Source organism: Nematostella vectensis, chromosome 2 (assembly GCF_932526225.1).
Source record: "Nematostella vectensis chromosome 2, jaNemVect1.1, whole genome shotgun sequence".
Classification (NCBI taxonomy): domain Eukaryota; kingdom Metazoa; phylum Cnidaria; class Anthozoa; order Actiniaria; family Edwardsiidae; genus Nematostella; species Nematostella vectensis.
The window spans coordinates 15,064,484-15,078,150 of NC_064035.1; the positions used below are offsets into that span (position 1 = coordinate 15,064,484).

The 13,667-nt window shown below is 40.1% G+C and overlaps 2 protein-coding genes and 1 long non-coding RNA gene across 3 annotated transcripts; 2 read left to right on the forward strand and 1 right to left on the reverse strand.

The window, feature by feature from the left end:
• The first annotated feature begins 3,357 nt into the window (after positions 1-3,357).
• Positions 3,358-9,344, forward strand: LOC116604537. The gene is made up of 2 exons (XR_004291102.2): positions 3,358-3,628; positions 8,683-9,344. It is a non-coding gene; the product is annotated as an uncharacterized LOC116604537 (long non-coding RNA).
• Positions 5,609-7,558, reverse strand: LOC5521839 (homeobox protein Hox-B7-A). Its single transcript, XM_001641575.3, has 2 exons — positions 7,070-7,558; positions 5,609-6,761 (listed from the first exon to the last, which is right to left on the reverse strand). Exons 1-2 carry the CDS (start codon positions 7,515-7,517, stop codon positions 6,478-6,480), a joined length of 732 nt encoding a protein of 243 aa, XP_001641625.2. The 5' UTR covers positions 7,518-7,558; the 3' UTR covers positions 5,609-6,477.
• A 1,845-nt stretch (positions 9,345-11,189) lies between the features above and the next one.
• LOC5521840 (homeobox protein abdominal-A homolog) lies at positions 11,190-13,607 on the forward strand (the record flags this gene model as incomplete). Its single annotated transcript, XM_032367075.2, has 2 exons — positions 11,190-11,457; positions 12,840-13,607. Coding segments are annotated over 2 exons (555 nt in total), but the record flags the coding sequence as incomplete, so codon positions are not given.
• Positions 13,608-13,667: the final 60 nt, after the last annotated feature.

Consider the following 13,667-nt stretch of genomic DNA (forward strand, 5'->3'; position numbering starts at 1 on the left):
TTCACGGGCAATCAAAAATGACGCCATTCCCGGCGCGCGCGCACGCTATTTTTTAAAAGTTCGTTATTTTGTAGTCATTTTTAGCTGTAGAAAACAAATTTCTCGTGACCATCAGAGCAATATTTAACGAGAAAAATGAAAATACAGTATAAAAGGCATAGGTATTGTAATTAAATCGTCCGGGATTGAGTAATAAAGGCCCGTGGCAGAAGGCCGTGGATTTGAAAGGCAAAGAAAACATCTGTTTTCGAATTTAAATCTTGAATTTTCATTGGCGAGGCATTCGGCGATAATCAAGCTAGTTTCTTCCTCGGAATACCTCGGGGCTATGCAGCGCGCGCACAATGCAAAAACAATTCAAAGACAACAAAATATCTGCTAGATTTTGCAGACTTGTTTCCTGAAGTTAAATAATCATTTGACTACCAGGTTGAGATATTAAGATGACGGTAAAAGTTGTAACCACACAACGTTCTTCAGCGATAACTAAAAAGACATGAAGACGGGAACCGGTTTAGCGCGCCCATATATTTTCTTATGTAATTTAATTGACATCTCGATCTACGTCACAAATGACTGGACCCGGGCCTTTCATTTCACGGCCTTTTTTCCGAAGGTTGACCAAAATACCTCAATATTACAGATTTGAGTTATTCGCATGAACGCGCGTTTGATAGGGTCCATACGAACCACATACCATTTTGAAGTTGAAAATATAAAGAATTGACCAAATCTATCAACTCTGAAAGGTTATATGGACTTTAAGAAAACTTTGAAGGTGGCACAGCCATGCCCCTACTTGTCGTTTCCTTATTATTTTTTTTTAAATATCGGGGGTGGGGCAATGGGGTTACGTGCCCCTGCCCCCCCCCCCCCCCCCCCCTCATGCTTCGGCCCTGTGTAAAGCCGTGTAGCAAGGGATGGGCAATAAAAATCTGTCTTTTCGGAATGGTTTGTTAGGAATATTTATGCCTGCACTCCCCACGTGGGCAAACCCCGAAAACGGACGGACATACCAGTTAAACAACGAAATCAGGAAAAAGTAATATTAAAATCAGGAAAGTCCATTTGCCGAGGGATCGAACCTCGTCTAGTTCAGATATGATAAAAAAAGACCATACTTCCAGACATCCGCTGAAAAAAAGTATATTACGGCCCCAGCACCACTGTCTAGCGAACTGTGCAATGTAAGGTTACCGGAAGTACCTACGCATTATTAGGGAGGCAACTAACCAGATCCCTAACCCTATCTCAGTCGGCTACGTCACACACAGCTTGCTTGTCTTTTTAGGCTAGGATCTCGCGGGAAATAGTGAGTCAAGCGATATCATCATCATGCAAGCACCCTGTGGTTATGTACTCAGCCTATTCAATGCAAATGCATGCAAATAAAGATGAAACAATCGACTCGATTCATTTGCATGCATTTGCATTGAATACGGCTCATGGATAATACGACGTTTAAACTTATCCTCACAGACACAAAAATTAAATTGATTATGATGGAATGAATAATGATTAAAAGTGGCTCATAAGCTCAGTTTTAGATCGCAATGTTAGAGAATACCGTGCCAAAATATCCCATATTTACTCTCTATTTTCGAGTTCCGCACGCCGTATAAGTTCGGCTTAAGCATACTTGCCCTGCTACCAGAGGGTTCTACAATGCTAATTGTACAGGATTGTACAACGATACATAACCTCGAACCAATTGTTAGGCCAGTGTCTCGCCAGCTTTCCGCCAGCTATTCTAGAGCTGTTTGCACGGGGCTTTATCCGGAATCGACCCGATGTCGACCGATGCAATGCCAATACTGGTATATATCAACACAAGGTTGAAAAAGTATGATGAAAGTAAGCGCCGGCTACCAATTATTCGTGTGCTAACGCTCGTAACGTCAGCGCAATTACTCTGTTTCGTTCAACATACTTTTTCAACCTTGTTTTTTATACCTTGTCTACACCACGCCTGCGCAGACCATCAAGTTTTTCTACAGTTTGTCTTTAGTCTTTCCGGTTATCCCACGATGCCAATACCGGCATGTGAACCCCCCCCCCCCCCTCCCACCCCAACCCTACAGACACTCGACAAAAAAGCGGTCAAAACATATGATTGTACAATACAATGAAAAAAAATGGAAAAAAAATCAGAAAGGACTGCAATAAATTGGTGTCTGTCAAGGTTCATCTTGCCTCCTTTGAAGGTTTGAGCTATAAGGGGAAAAGCATATAGAGAATTGTTTGGACGGTTAGGTTAGCGGGTCTTGAAATAAAGTAAAGTATGAAGCAAATCCAAGGGAGATATGAATTTATGTTCGAGTTATCTGAGGCCTAAATTATCAGATAACTGTTGTTCTTGTCTCCTGTTGAGGGTTTTGCCTGGTCCTATGAAATGACGAAAACATGTTCTAGGCACGTCCGCTTCACAACAATCATTAGGCGTTTTGTTTTCTCCCATAGGGTCTTTCCCCTGACCTCTACTATTTCGTGATATCCTGAGAATTCTATTGCCATGCCTAATCACACAGGGCTTGATAAAAGGAGGGGTGGTTGTATATTTATTTTTGTGCACTAGCAAACAGGCAAACAACTCGCCTGTTCCGTATTGCGTGACACATCTCTATAGCGCGTTATCGAGATTCTCTACTTTAAAATCATAAATCAAATAAAAGGCGACAGAAAAAGAGAAATCGTTTGTCATTTAATGATGCCTCGCTTGCAAGTCGCGGACAGATCCCTCAAGGAATAACTATATACTTTCAGATAGGGAGGCGTACTATCTTTAGCTTAATAACTCGTTTGTCAAAAGTCGTCATCGTCTTTCGCTAATACAAAAGACCAGTAAAGGACAAGACAGAGGATCGTAGTGCGCATGCGCAAAGTAATTCCGCGCGCGTCCTGTCTAAACCATGATTTATAATTTCTTGTAATCAGCCCTCGCAGTCTGCCTTAACAAACAAACACTAATACAGATATAAATATTTCGTTGACAATACATGGTGATTTTTTGTAAGCTCTTGCGAAACGTAGGTCAGTAAACTTACGCTTTATGACGATTGTATCTCAAATGATATGATAAGAGCCTTAGCTCCCCCAAACTGTAATTATTTATGAATTTTCTTGGTGTTTTAATGACGTTTGATAAATGACTATGTGAGTAGCTTTAAAGAAATAATTACATTCTTATATTTTTGCATGGTTATAGAAAGTAAATATGATTCCCCTTGGCAGGATTGATAACCCTGGCAGGGAACCGGTTGAATCCAACCCTCATGTGAAACCCTATCGGCTCCTCTCCATGCTGTCACTAAGCCACGGTCTTCTCTGAATTTTGAAATATTTGTCTTCGCGTTTTGACGTTGACAGTTGGCGACGTAAAATATGATTTTGGCTATCAGGATATTTGCCCTTGTTTGGGGGTTAAGCTAGGGTTTGTTTAAAAGAAGCAGCATTCTAGCCTAAACCTCACACACGACGCGCGTTTAATAGTTCGAGGCTTTGTAAAGCGAGTGTGGCAGTTTGGATATTATCATGAAAAATGGAGAAATGGGTTGCGAGCATGAAATCGTCACTAGTTTATTGGGTTCACGGAAAACTGCATGAAAAATAAGTTGGATTTCCAAAATAGGTGAGTTTTGCTTTCTGCCCCTGTTTTTGTATTATCTTTCCTATTCCCTTTTCCTGGCTACGGCGTTCGTTTTATTTTGATGGATGGATTTGAGTCAGAGCGGCGGATATGGACTTTTCGAGTGAGTGTTAACTAAGTTAGAACTTTAATTGGGCGATCGGCATGGCCTCGAGTACCCTCCCGAATTTCTCGGATAAGAAAACATGATGAATTAAAATTACACAATCTACAATTACCGCTTGGCTAATGCATTTTGCATATCTTGTTTTGACAGAAAACTTGAACGCCAATTGTCTTTTGATAAGTTTAGAGAGTCGAAGAAAATGTACTTAGGAACGTAAGGCACGAATTTAATTTTCCAACTTTACAAATATGACCAGTTTCTACTCTCATGGTCTTTTTAAGATGTCTGAGTTTACTTCTAATAAACGTTTAGGTTCTGTAGAATACATTCTTCATTTTTCTTCTAGAATAAGAAAACTCGTTAAAGAATAAAGAGAATAATAAGAAGCGATGTTATAGATAGTAAGTTCTCGGTACAGCGTTTAACAGAATACAAAGCTTTAAATAAAATAACAATCGGCCCTGTGCGAAGCGTTCTACAGTACTGTGTAATAGCAATCCCAGGGCAGAAAAGGCGAACCGAAGGTTTGTGTAGAAACTAAGCGACAGAAATGACTTTTTTGGACGAGGAATTCAAGATGGCGCATTAGCTGCCTTGCCCGATCTCTCGACTACAGAGCCGTTTGTTGTTTACACCATTTCAAAAAGTAAGGTAATGCAAGTCTGGTTGTAGGATAAGCGGCTAGGTATAGGTATATTCTTATTTTGACGCGCTAGTTGTTCTGTACATCTTGTACAAGCGAGCAACCAAGAAGCGCGAGAATTTTCGCCTCTTTAACAATTAGCAATTTGTCACCTTAGGCGTCTTGTTTAACAAGGCAATTCAGGTTCAAAAAAGGCCTATGTCTGGCATATAACATGATTAGTTATGTGGTGTAGGGAAGTAAGAGTAAGAATGCTTCGACAAAATGAAGGATAAATGAGTAGCCGGAGTGCATCGGAATGTAAAACATTTGTTTCAGCATTACGGGTAGGCCCAAAGCACATGTGAACATTCTGAATCAAGCTTTTGAGTTTGCAGAGCTCATTTAAGATATCTTAAAAGTATAAAGTAGTGCGAGCTGCAAGCGAAAGTTTGAGATACGTGAAGTGCGTTTAGCTCGCAAGACATAAGGAAAAATTTCGAGGGCTAGTTTGCTTGCTTGAAATGTTGCTGAGTATTGTTGTGTCCCTCTGTAAAGGTACACAACACTGGCTATAATGTGCTCGTTTGGACTTAAGTTATATCAACCTTCCTATGCACACATTGACTATCACTCTTTATCTTTCTCGATATTTTTTTACGAACACTTGGGGCATCCATGCAAACGAGGTTTATAATATGACGCAGGCGGATAGAAATACTCCAATAATACTTTTCAATACTAGATCTAGATTCCTTTCTCAAAAGCCTCTTCAACTATCCCTATGTAATGCCACATTTCCGAGTTGAAATAAAGAAGGAAATATATTTTACTTTTATGTTCACTTGTATACATATTCTACTCTGTGATGAACTGAACGAGGTGAAAAAAAAACGAATGCCATTCCCCTTCTCACAAATAGCGCCAGCCATGGATCACTTCTTCCTTCATGAAGATGGATGGAAAAGCTTATACAAAAGCAGAGATTGATTAAATGAAGGGCAATAGTAAATAGCTGTTTAGTAAAATGGAAGAATTGTTTGTTTTCAGTACAAAAGCATTGTCCCGTTCACAGATAAAGCTAGAATAATGCATACGCAAGTCCTAACGAATAGGCCATGGACGGCTATCGTGCAAACTAAGAATTGGTTCTTGCGCAATCTGTGTACATAGTAATCTCGCACATTGGTTTACCATCGATCTATAAATAAAAGTAAGGATAAAACAAAGAAGATCATTTGCGCAATGTTTTATTTTGAAAAAAGAAATAACTGCATGCATAATACACGGTCAATTTGTTCGCATGAGCGATTTAACGGTTTGGACTACAAACATACTGGGATAAATGCATGCTTGGAGTTCTGTCCTTCTTTCCTACCCCAACTAAAACTATATACAAAGATACAAAATGTACAAATTACAATTTGAGTTCAATTCAGACCGGTGCTCTCAAAAAGAGAGAGAAGGAGAGAGAAAGAAAGAGAGCGATTAATTGGAATGCTGTGATTTCTATAGTGGAGTCCTTGTGGCTGAAGAAGTTGAGATAGTTCACTCGACTGTATCTGCTTTGTGGTTTGTCTATAGAAGGCGTCTAAGTCAAGCTGTCTATTGCGTGTTTCCTTGTTTTTTTGTCTTCCTAGCCAGGCTAAGCATTTTTAGCTAAAAATCTGCTGTAATAAGCTGTGAAAGTGACAAAAAAGGAGTGAAGTTTGTCGCCTTTAAGCGTAGAAGAGTGGCTTGCTCGCTAACACCTAATCCTTTACAGAGCCTTCAGGCACCCTTGTTAGACTCTTTGGCTCGGCTATTTCCTTCTCGACTCTTTTCTGTAGTCTTATAGACTGTGTTTAGAATAACCCAATGCCATGCATTGAAATTGAAAGGGGCTTTTTCAAAAGAAGAAATCATGCTCGAATACAGATAAACTATAGCGAGAATACTTAGAATAGTATGTCTTTAAAAAATGACAGTTTCTTGATCATCTAAAACTTGTGTCTGTACAGAGATGTGTCTCTTTTGATCTAGCTCACTCGTGCGTTTGATTCATTCACGTTGATAATTGTTTATACTCCCCTGTTTATTAGGTTGAATTATTTGGAACGTGAGCTAACGCGTGCAGCCCTTGCGCATTCCTCGACTCGTAGGAATAACTGGTTTATTGTCCTTCTTCCATTTCATCCTACGGTTTTGAAACCAGATTTTTACTTGACGTTCTGTTAGATCAAGCATTCTAGCCATCTCTGTGCGTCGCTCTTTTGTCAAATATCTCGTAAAATGGAACTCTTTTTCCAGCTCTAGGAGTTGTATGCGGGTGTATGCCATTCGCTTCCTGTGTTTGAATGGTTGCTTGTAGTGCCACGGAGCGTCGCCACTCTCCTCACTTTTAGAATCTGTAGAAAAAACAGTAAAATTTACACAATGTTCCAATCATCTCATCCAAGTATAGTAATTATGGAAGCACATCTTTTATGTACAATTTACAAGTCAACGAACGATTGTTTATTTGCACCTTCATAGTGGCAGTTGCAGAAAAGTAAGGGGGATTCACCTCAAACTCAGCAAATTCCACAACATTAAGTGGCCTGCTATAGCCCAAATTTTAACTTTTTCTTTTGGAATTTTTTAGACCATTTTTGTTTGCAAGAGCTTAGCGTGGAGAGCTTTTAGAGAGTATCGAAGTTTGTCATATAGTTGTTACCTTCACATTCGTCGTCAGACCTCTCGAGTTCTTTTTCAGCGGGTTCATTCCTTGAGAGAAGCCTCACATAGCTATCACAGCCCTTGCCACTCATCTGAAGCTTGCCGCTACTTGCTGTGTTTCTTAGCTCCATGCCTTGATTTATTGCCGAGTTCTGATCTGCCTGTACTTGAGAGTTCATTATGGGTCCGTTTGACCTCTCAGTTAGGGAGGCGCTAGCTAGTGGGTACAATGCGGCAGGCGGATAGTATGACCGCATTCCGTAAGTGTACATCATAGACGGCATTGCGCAAAACGCAGGCGGATTGAAAGTGTTAGTTACCGGGAAGTAGCAATCCATGGCTTGGCGAATTCGGTTAGCTCCTACGCGCTCCGCGAGCTCGGGCATATTAAAGTGATAAGGCACCGTCCAGTCCGGCTCACTGTGTATTCCCTCCCTAATTAGCATGCTTATTAAACAGATGCTCCTATTAATTACATGATTGGATAATTATCATAGTCACCGACACCCGAGCGGGTTTTTCTTGGCGCCGGTGTGCGGCGTTCGGCCCCAGGCACAGAAAACGGTCATGACGTAAATTGGTAGCAAAATGTTGCAGTGCTATTGCTTAATATACAGAGAAACATTCAATAATTTTTATTTAGATTCTAATTCTATATAGATCTCTCCTGGCGTTGAATTCAATAAAAAGAGTTTTGAAGGCGCGTAGAAACAAAAACTTTATGAATTCGAATTTACGACAGAGACGTGTAAGGAAATAACGAACGTTGAGGGAACGAAGCAGAGCTTCAGTATTTACTACCTTCCCACTCATCCAAAATCTCTGTGCATCTAAAAAAGAATTCTCAGAGCTTGCAAATCTCTTCCTGCAAAACGCGCACTCCACCGAACCGAAGCAATATAGAGACTGCATTAAAAATAAGAGATAAAGAGAGTTTTCGTAATTGCGCTGATCATATACTTAAGGACGTATCATTGATATTTTTATCCATATTAACAGTATGAGGTCAAATAGCTAAGCGTTGTTGATGGTTGTCATTTGTTAGATGATGAGGGTAGACGTGTTATAATCCTCCGTAACTCTATCACGCTCCGTGCAACACATGACGACTACTCGTCGCGCAACTATGTCTGCGACCAAAGACTCCAGCTTCACATCCTCCCAATAAGGGGCAGGACATTCGCGGTGTGAAAGAAAGTTGGAGTAGAGACAATAAACAAAAAAAATTCTTGACCGTTTTCTCCCATTCGCACCATCCATGATGGAATGCTGACTAGCGGAGCGCTATAGTGATCAATCATCATTTGCAATCTGACTGACAATATTGTATTTAGTGATGGGGAATCATATAGAAGCTAGGCCACCACTGAGAGTCCATAACTCTGCAGTGTTTTTACTGGAAAAGCACTAAACGGATTAAAAGTCAAAGATTTATGATCTATTTTGGCTTATAGACTTTTGTCTATTCAAGTGATAAAGTCGATAACATCTTTTCGATCCACACGATCCATTTTCGATCCATTTATTTGCAATAAATCTCATATTCTTTTCACGTTTTTTGCTCAAGGTTATTCGCCTTTAGTAACTTTTCTTTTTCTTTTCTTTTTGCAGGTCGATTCAGGAAGATAGATCAATGTCGCAGCTATAACATTTTTCTAATTAACAATTATAGTTATTATGTGGTTTCAAACACCACTCAGCAATTGTTTGTTAGACAATTTATGCAATGCTTATCTGCATACCTTTTAAGATAACACAGTATAAGTAATAGACGACAATAACCACAATAAATACAAAAAAGCTTAGATATAATAGCAAAAAGCCATAATGCCATTTGGTAAAGATTTGTATTTTTATGACTAATTGAGAGAATTAGGTGCGGAAAATAGTTGAAAATTAATGTCAAGGGTGGGGTATGGAAGATGAAGGGCATAACATTAGAGCAGATTATACTATGGTTATACGTTTAAACGCCGTTTTGTTTATCTACTTGCAACGTGTTTTATTCAATCAAGAGGAAAACACGAAGCATCGGGTCAATCTCGTATAATTCAACAACAAATCTTAGCAGTCAATTTTATCATTATTACTTGACTTGTACGAGGCGATAAAATAAAATAATTACATACATATTCGGATTTGTCCATTTGTATGACTGTAGTTGTCCATTGGCATGTTGGATTTTTATTGGTATGCTTTAATGACATCCGAATTATGAGCTATTTTTCCAAACAATACCTTTCGAGAAGTGCTAATAAAAGTTTTTAGCTAGGCGTTTGTTTGTTTGTCACAATTAGCGGTGTGTTGCCCTTGTATTGAGAAATGTCGTCATCTCGGCGCCGTCCAACCAGACAACAGGAGCCAATGTGACAATGCTTTTCCTTCGTGTGTGTTTGCTAAACTAAACACCAATATACACCTCTCGTCAAGTGATACCAATATATACCTCTTGTCCAGTGATACCAATATACACCTCTCGTCCAGTGATACCAATATACACCTCTTGTCCAGTGATCAGTGTACAGCTTCAACCCTGCTTTAGTTCCTGGCGTTCTTACCGGGTTTCCTGTGTTCAGCCTTGTCCCAACCATTCTATACCGGGTTTCCTGTGTTCAGCCTTGTCCCAACCATTCTATACCGGGTTTCCTGTGTTCAGCCTTGTCCCAACCATTCTATACCGGGTTTCCTGTGTTCAGACTAGTACCAGGCGTTCTTACCGGGTTTCCTGTGTTTAGCCTAGTACCATGCGTTCTTACTGGGTTTCCTGTGCTCAGCCTAGTACCATGCGTTCTTACTGGGTTTCCTGTGTTCAGCCTATATTTGGGCGTTCTTACCGGGTTTCCTGTGCTCGGCGAGATTAACCGGGGACTGGGGAGATGAATTCCTGTGACGCTACAACTATTACCAGCCACAGGAAACCCGAGCAGAAATAAGATACAAACGCCTGGTACTTGCAAGTACCTATAGGTACTTGCCTGCACTGCTTTACAAACGGAACCTTTCCTCATAGCCCTGGCTTTGGTTTGGCCGTACGGAAACTATGATTATTTCAATATTGCCGGATGACCAGAAGAAGCCGTCCCCAAGTATCCGTTTTCGTTGAACTTTTTGAGATTCCGTTCAACTTATAGCTAGGCCTAGAAACAGCTATGTTTTTCTTTGCTTTTATTCTTTCAAGATGCGCAACATAATAAACATTGCTCTCATGCCTCCTAGGCTTCTTTCAGTAAATCTCAAAGTAAAACTGAGGTTATTTGCAAACGGTATGAAAGCTTCAATTTTTCGATCGCGCTTTTGAGGTCATTTTTAGAAATGATCCCCGCATCTACCAACCTGTGTCCAAAACTTAGCTTATCCTCCTTCATATCGCGTGACCCTCTTTGAATGGGGAGCTATTGCGAACAGTGAATAGCTCCTAAATTTATATCTTTTTACGGATGTGAATAAAGGAGAGATGTGAGGGACCTGAGGCGATGATTTTGCTAAAAAAATAAATAAATAATGTAGCTAAGATATGTCCTAGGTTCCTGCGGTTTCCTGGGTTACAGTTAAAAAGAGTCTTCCAGTGAAATCCAGTCCAAGGGTATACAACGAGGCCCCTTCCTGAAACACGTGAAAATGGCAAATTTCGTCGTTGAATATGTTCTGATGCCGAAAATCCATTTTAAAAGTTGCTGGGAAAAAAATATCAGTTTTTTTTCCCAGGAGGGACTATTCCTTTTATTTCTCAGCCAACAGTGGTTAGGCATTATTTTCCTGGCCAGCAGTGATAGGCATTTTAGCACATGGATAATTGCCCGTATAACCTGCCCAGCGCCCAAAAAAATATTCCCAGCACAACTAGTCCGACTCTAAACATTTACCAGCAGAACCATTTGGGACGTTTTTTTTCACAGCAACATAGGGGTCTAATATCATTTTCCCAGCCAACCAAAAACGGGCTGCGGAACAGATATTTCGCGGAACAGTTCCGTTTCGTGCCCTTGCAAGTCCCTCCCCATTTTGACAACTAGCTGTCATTTAACTGATATAGACTTGTCAATGATAAAAGCACGTTTGAGCAAACCTGACCAACAATCGCAACAGTTTAACTTGGAATATTGCCGGTAACGTGAATTATTGTAAGAAGATGGAACGGTCTAACACTACACGGACTGCACAAGTCCTATGGGTTACTGGGAACAGCGACTTCGAGGGTGACGGCGGGAGTAAGAATTCCGATAGAACACCAAGGATGGGAAGGAGTGCTATCGTACCATTCACACAGGGACTTTGTTACTTGTCCATCTAACAACGTACCCTTAGTCAAGAATCATCAGCTGATAAATGAGGACGCTGGCTGTGGAGTTTACCCTTGGATGGTCATTCCAAGACCACAGAGGCCAGGTAATACAAAGTAGTTCTTGTTATCTAATACTTACGATATTACTGTGTTTACTGTAGAAGTCGTAAAGGGGATAAATGAAGGACTTTTAACTTGCAATTTCGAGTCTTTGACTTTACACTAACCAACATAAATATCACTATTCTAACAAGGTATTGTGAACTATATACCTTGCTCTGTGGCACTGTGGTTAATATCTCTCATCCGCTCCTTATATTTGATTGCGAATCACTTCCTCTGTTCTAAAATGCGTACAGCCCAACGCAGGACACAAATACTGTTCAGTTTTCTAACGCATTTTATATACAGTTTAATATGGTAGGTGTTGAACGGTAAACCCCTTGCGCAAACATGATCGCCATTATCCAATTAGCATCTATTAAACCTACCTGAGACTGGCCATTATTTTATCGTCTCTGGATATTATTTCATCGTTTCTTAAAGGATTTTAAGAAAAAAAATAGCTAGGAAGTATGGATATCTATCATATCTGATGAATACACCTTTTCTGCTGAACTCACAAAATATCGGCTAGAACTCTGATCTGTCTTGTTAGTATACGGTTTGTTTGTCAAGTAAATAGGATTTGGTACAGCGATATAATCATCAGATTAGATATGTACTGAATAATTAAAAACAGACGCCTTTTGTATATCTGGGGAGAATCTAGGAATTAATATAAAACCAAATAACATAAATGCATGGACAAGGTAACGGAAAAGGTATAAATTGGATAACAGTAATGAATGGATTGGGATCTATGCTTGCTATCCGACCATTCAATTTCTACGGTTCATGTCCGTGTCTAAAATATTTACTGCAGCGTTTGTCCAAAGAAAAAAGCCAGTTACCGGTGAGTTCTTTGTTATTTTTTTTTTTTTTTTTACAAAAGTTGATCGTTAAGTTTTGAAATTCGAGGAACTAGTAGATTTCTTCTTCCGTCCTTCCAAGCATAAAGATATTCTTAAAATGTTATAGCTAAGCATTGATGACTTGGTTGATAGCGGACTGATTCTGCGCCAACAACTAGAAAACGTTTTCACTTGTTCGTCTCAGGGTTTAAGTATATTAAGCCTGACAAAAAAATAATTCAATGGCCCGACTCAGGTTCATTTTAGCCCAAGCGCAGCCAGGATTGAACTACAGTAAAATATGCAATGCAGTTGGGAGGGGACCATTCAGGGGGCCTTCTTGTCAAATCTCAGTGAGGTTGTTCAAAGTAGTTTGTTAACGAGGTTCAGGGTTTCCTTGGCGAGCGCAAAACAATCAAGGAAAGAAATGATGGTGGAATTACTGGTAAGGGCTGAACCCCCCCGATCCCCCTCCCCCCAAACCCCTACGCCGCCCCTGATACTTGAGTATGTCTTTTCGTTTTCTCGCTCAGGCTGTCGCCATGGTCCCACACCTTTGAAAACGTCATCATCAACTTCAAATCATGCACCACGAAGCGCATTCACAACCGTGCAACAACTAGAAATAGAAAAGGAATTCCTCTACGATCATTACGTCAGCCGTGTGCGGCGAATAGAGATCGTGATGGCCCTCGACTTGTCTGAAAAACAGGTGAGGACTTGGTTCCAAAACCGACGCATGAAGTTGAAGAGAGAGGCAAAAAACGTGGAAGAAGTCCTACATGTGGAGATCAGAGAAAGGTTAAAATCAATTCGTTAAACATGTTTGAGTTATTCTATCCTTTACACAGTAAATTTTGATAGGCAATATACTTTATATGCCCTTTTTTCCCTAATTTATTTTTAGATACTGCGCGCTTCAAGGGAGTACACAGTAACATGTCTATTTGGGGGTTTTAAGCATAGAAATATTACAATGATGCAAACTAATCCCAGTACGGCCCGCTCGGAAACAACGCCATACCACACCAAATAATGATTCTTAAAACGCTGTTCATAAGAAATATATTATTGTCCTCGTTTGCTTGGGCCGTGCGCGCCTCGTTCTGGGCCATAAAAAGATTGGAAAAATAATTCCCGTTCCCATACGGCCCACGCTCTCGGTTAATTATAGATTATATCAGTTAAAATAAGTGGAATAGAGGATGCAGGAATTTTATGTTTTCGTGAAATGATTAGCCTTTCTGTAGTAGGCGTTTGAGTATTTTATTAGGCGAGAAAATCCGGAGTTCGATATTTGGTAACATGTCTTATGAGTGTGTTCATGTTTAATTCAGCTTGTAATTCCCTAAGGTCCGTAA

Coding starts and splice junctions, on each gene's coding strand:
- LOC5521839 (XM_001641575.3), bottom strand. CDS start 7,517: ATGCTAATTAGGGAGGGAATACACAGTGAGCCGGACTGGACGGTGCCT. Junction 6,762..7,069: donor GTCTGACGACGAATGTGAAG/GTAACAACTATA, acceptor TTTTTTCTACAG/ATTCTAAAAGTGAGGAGAGT.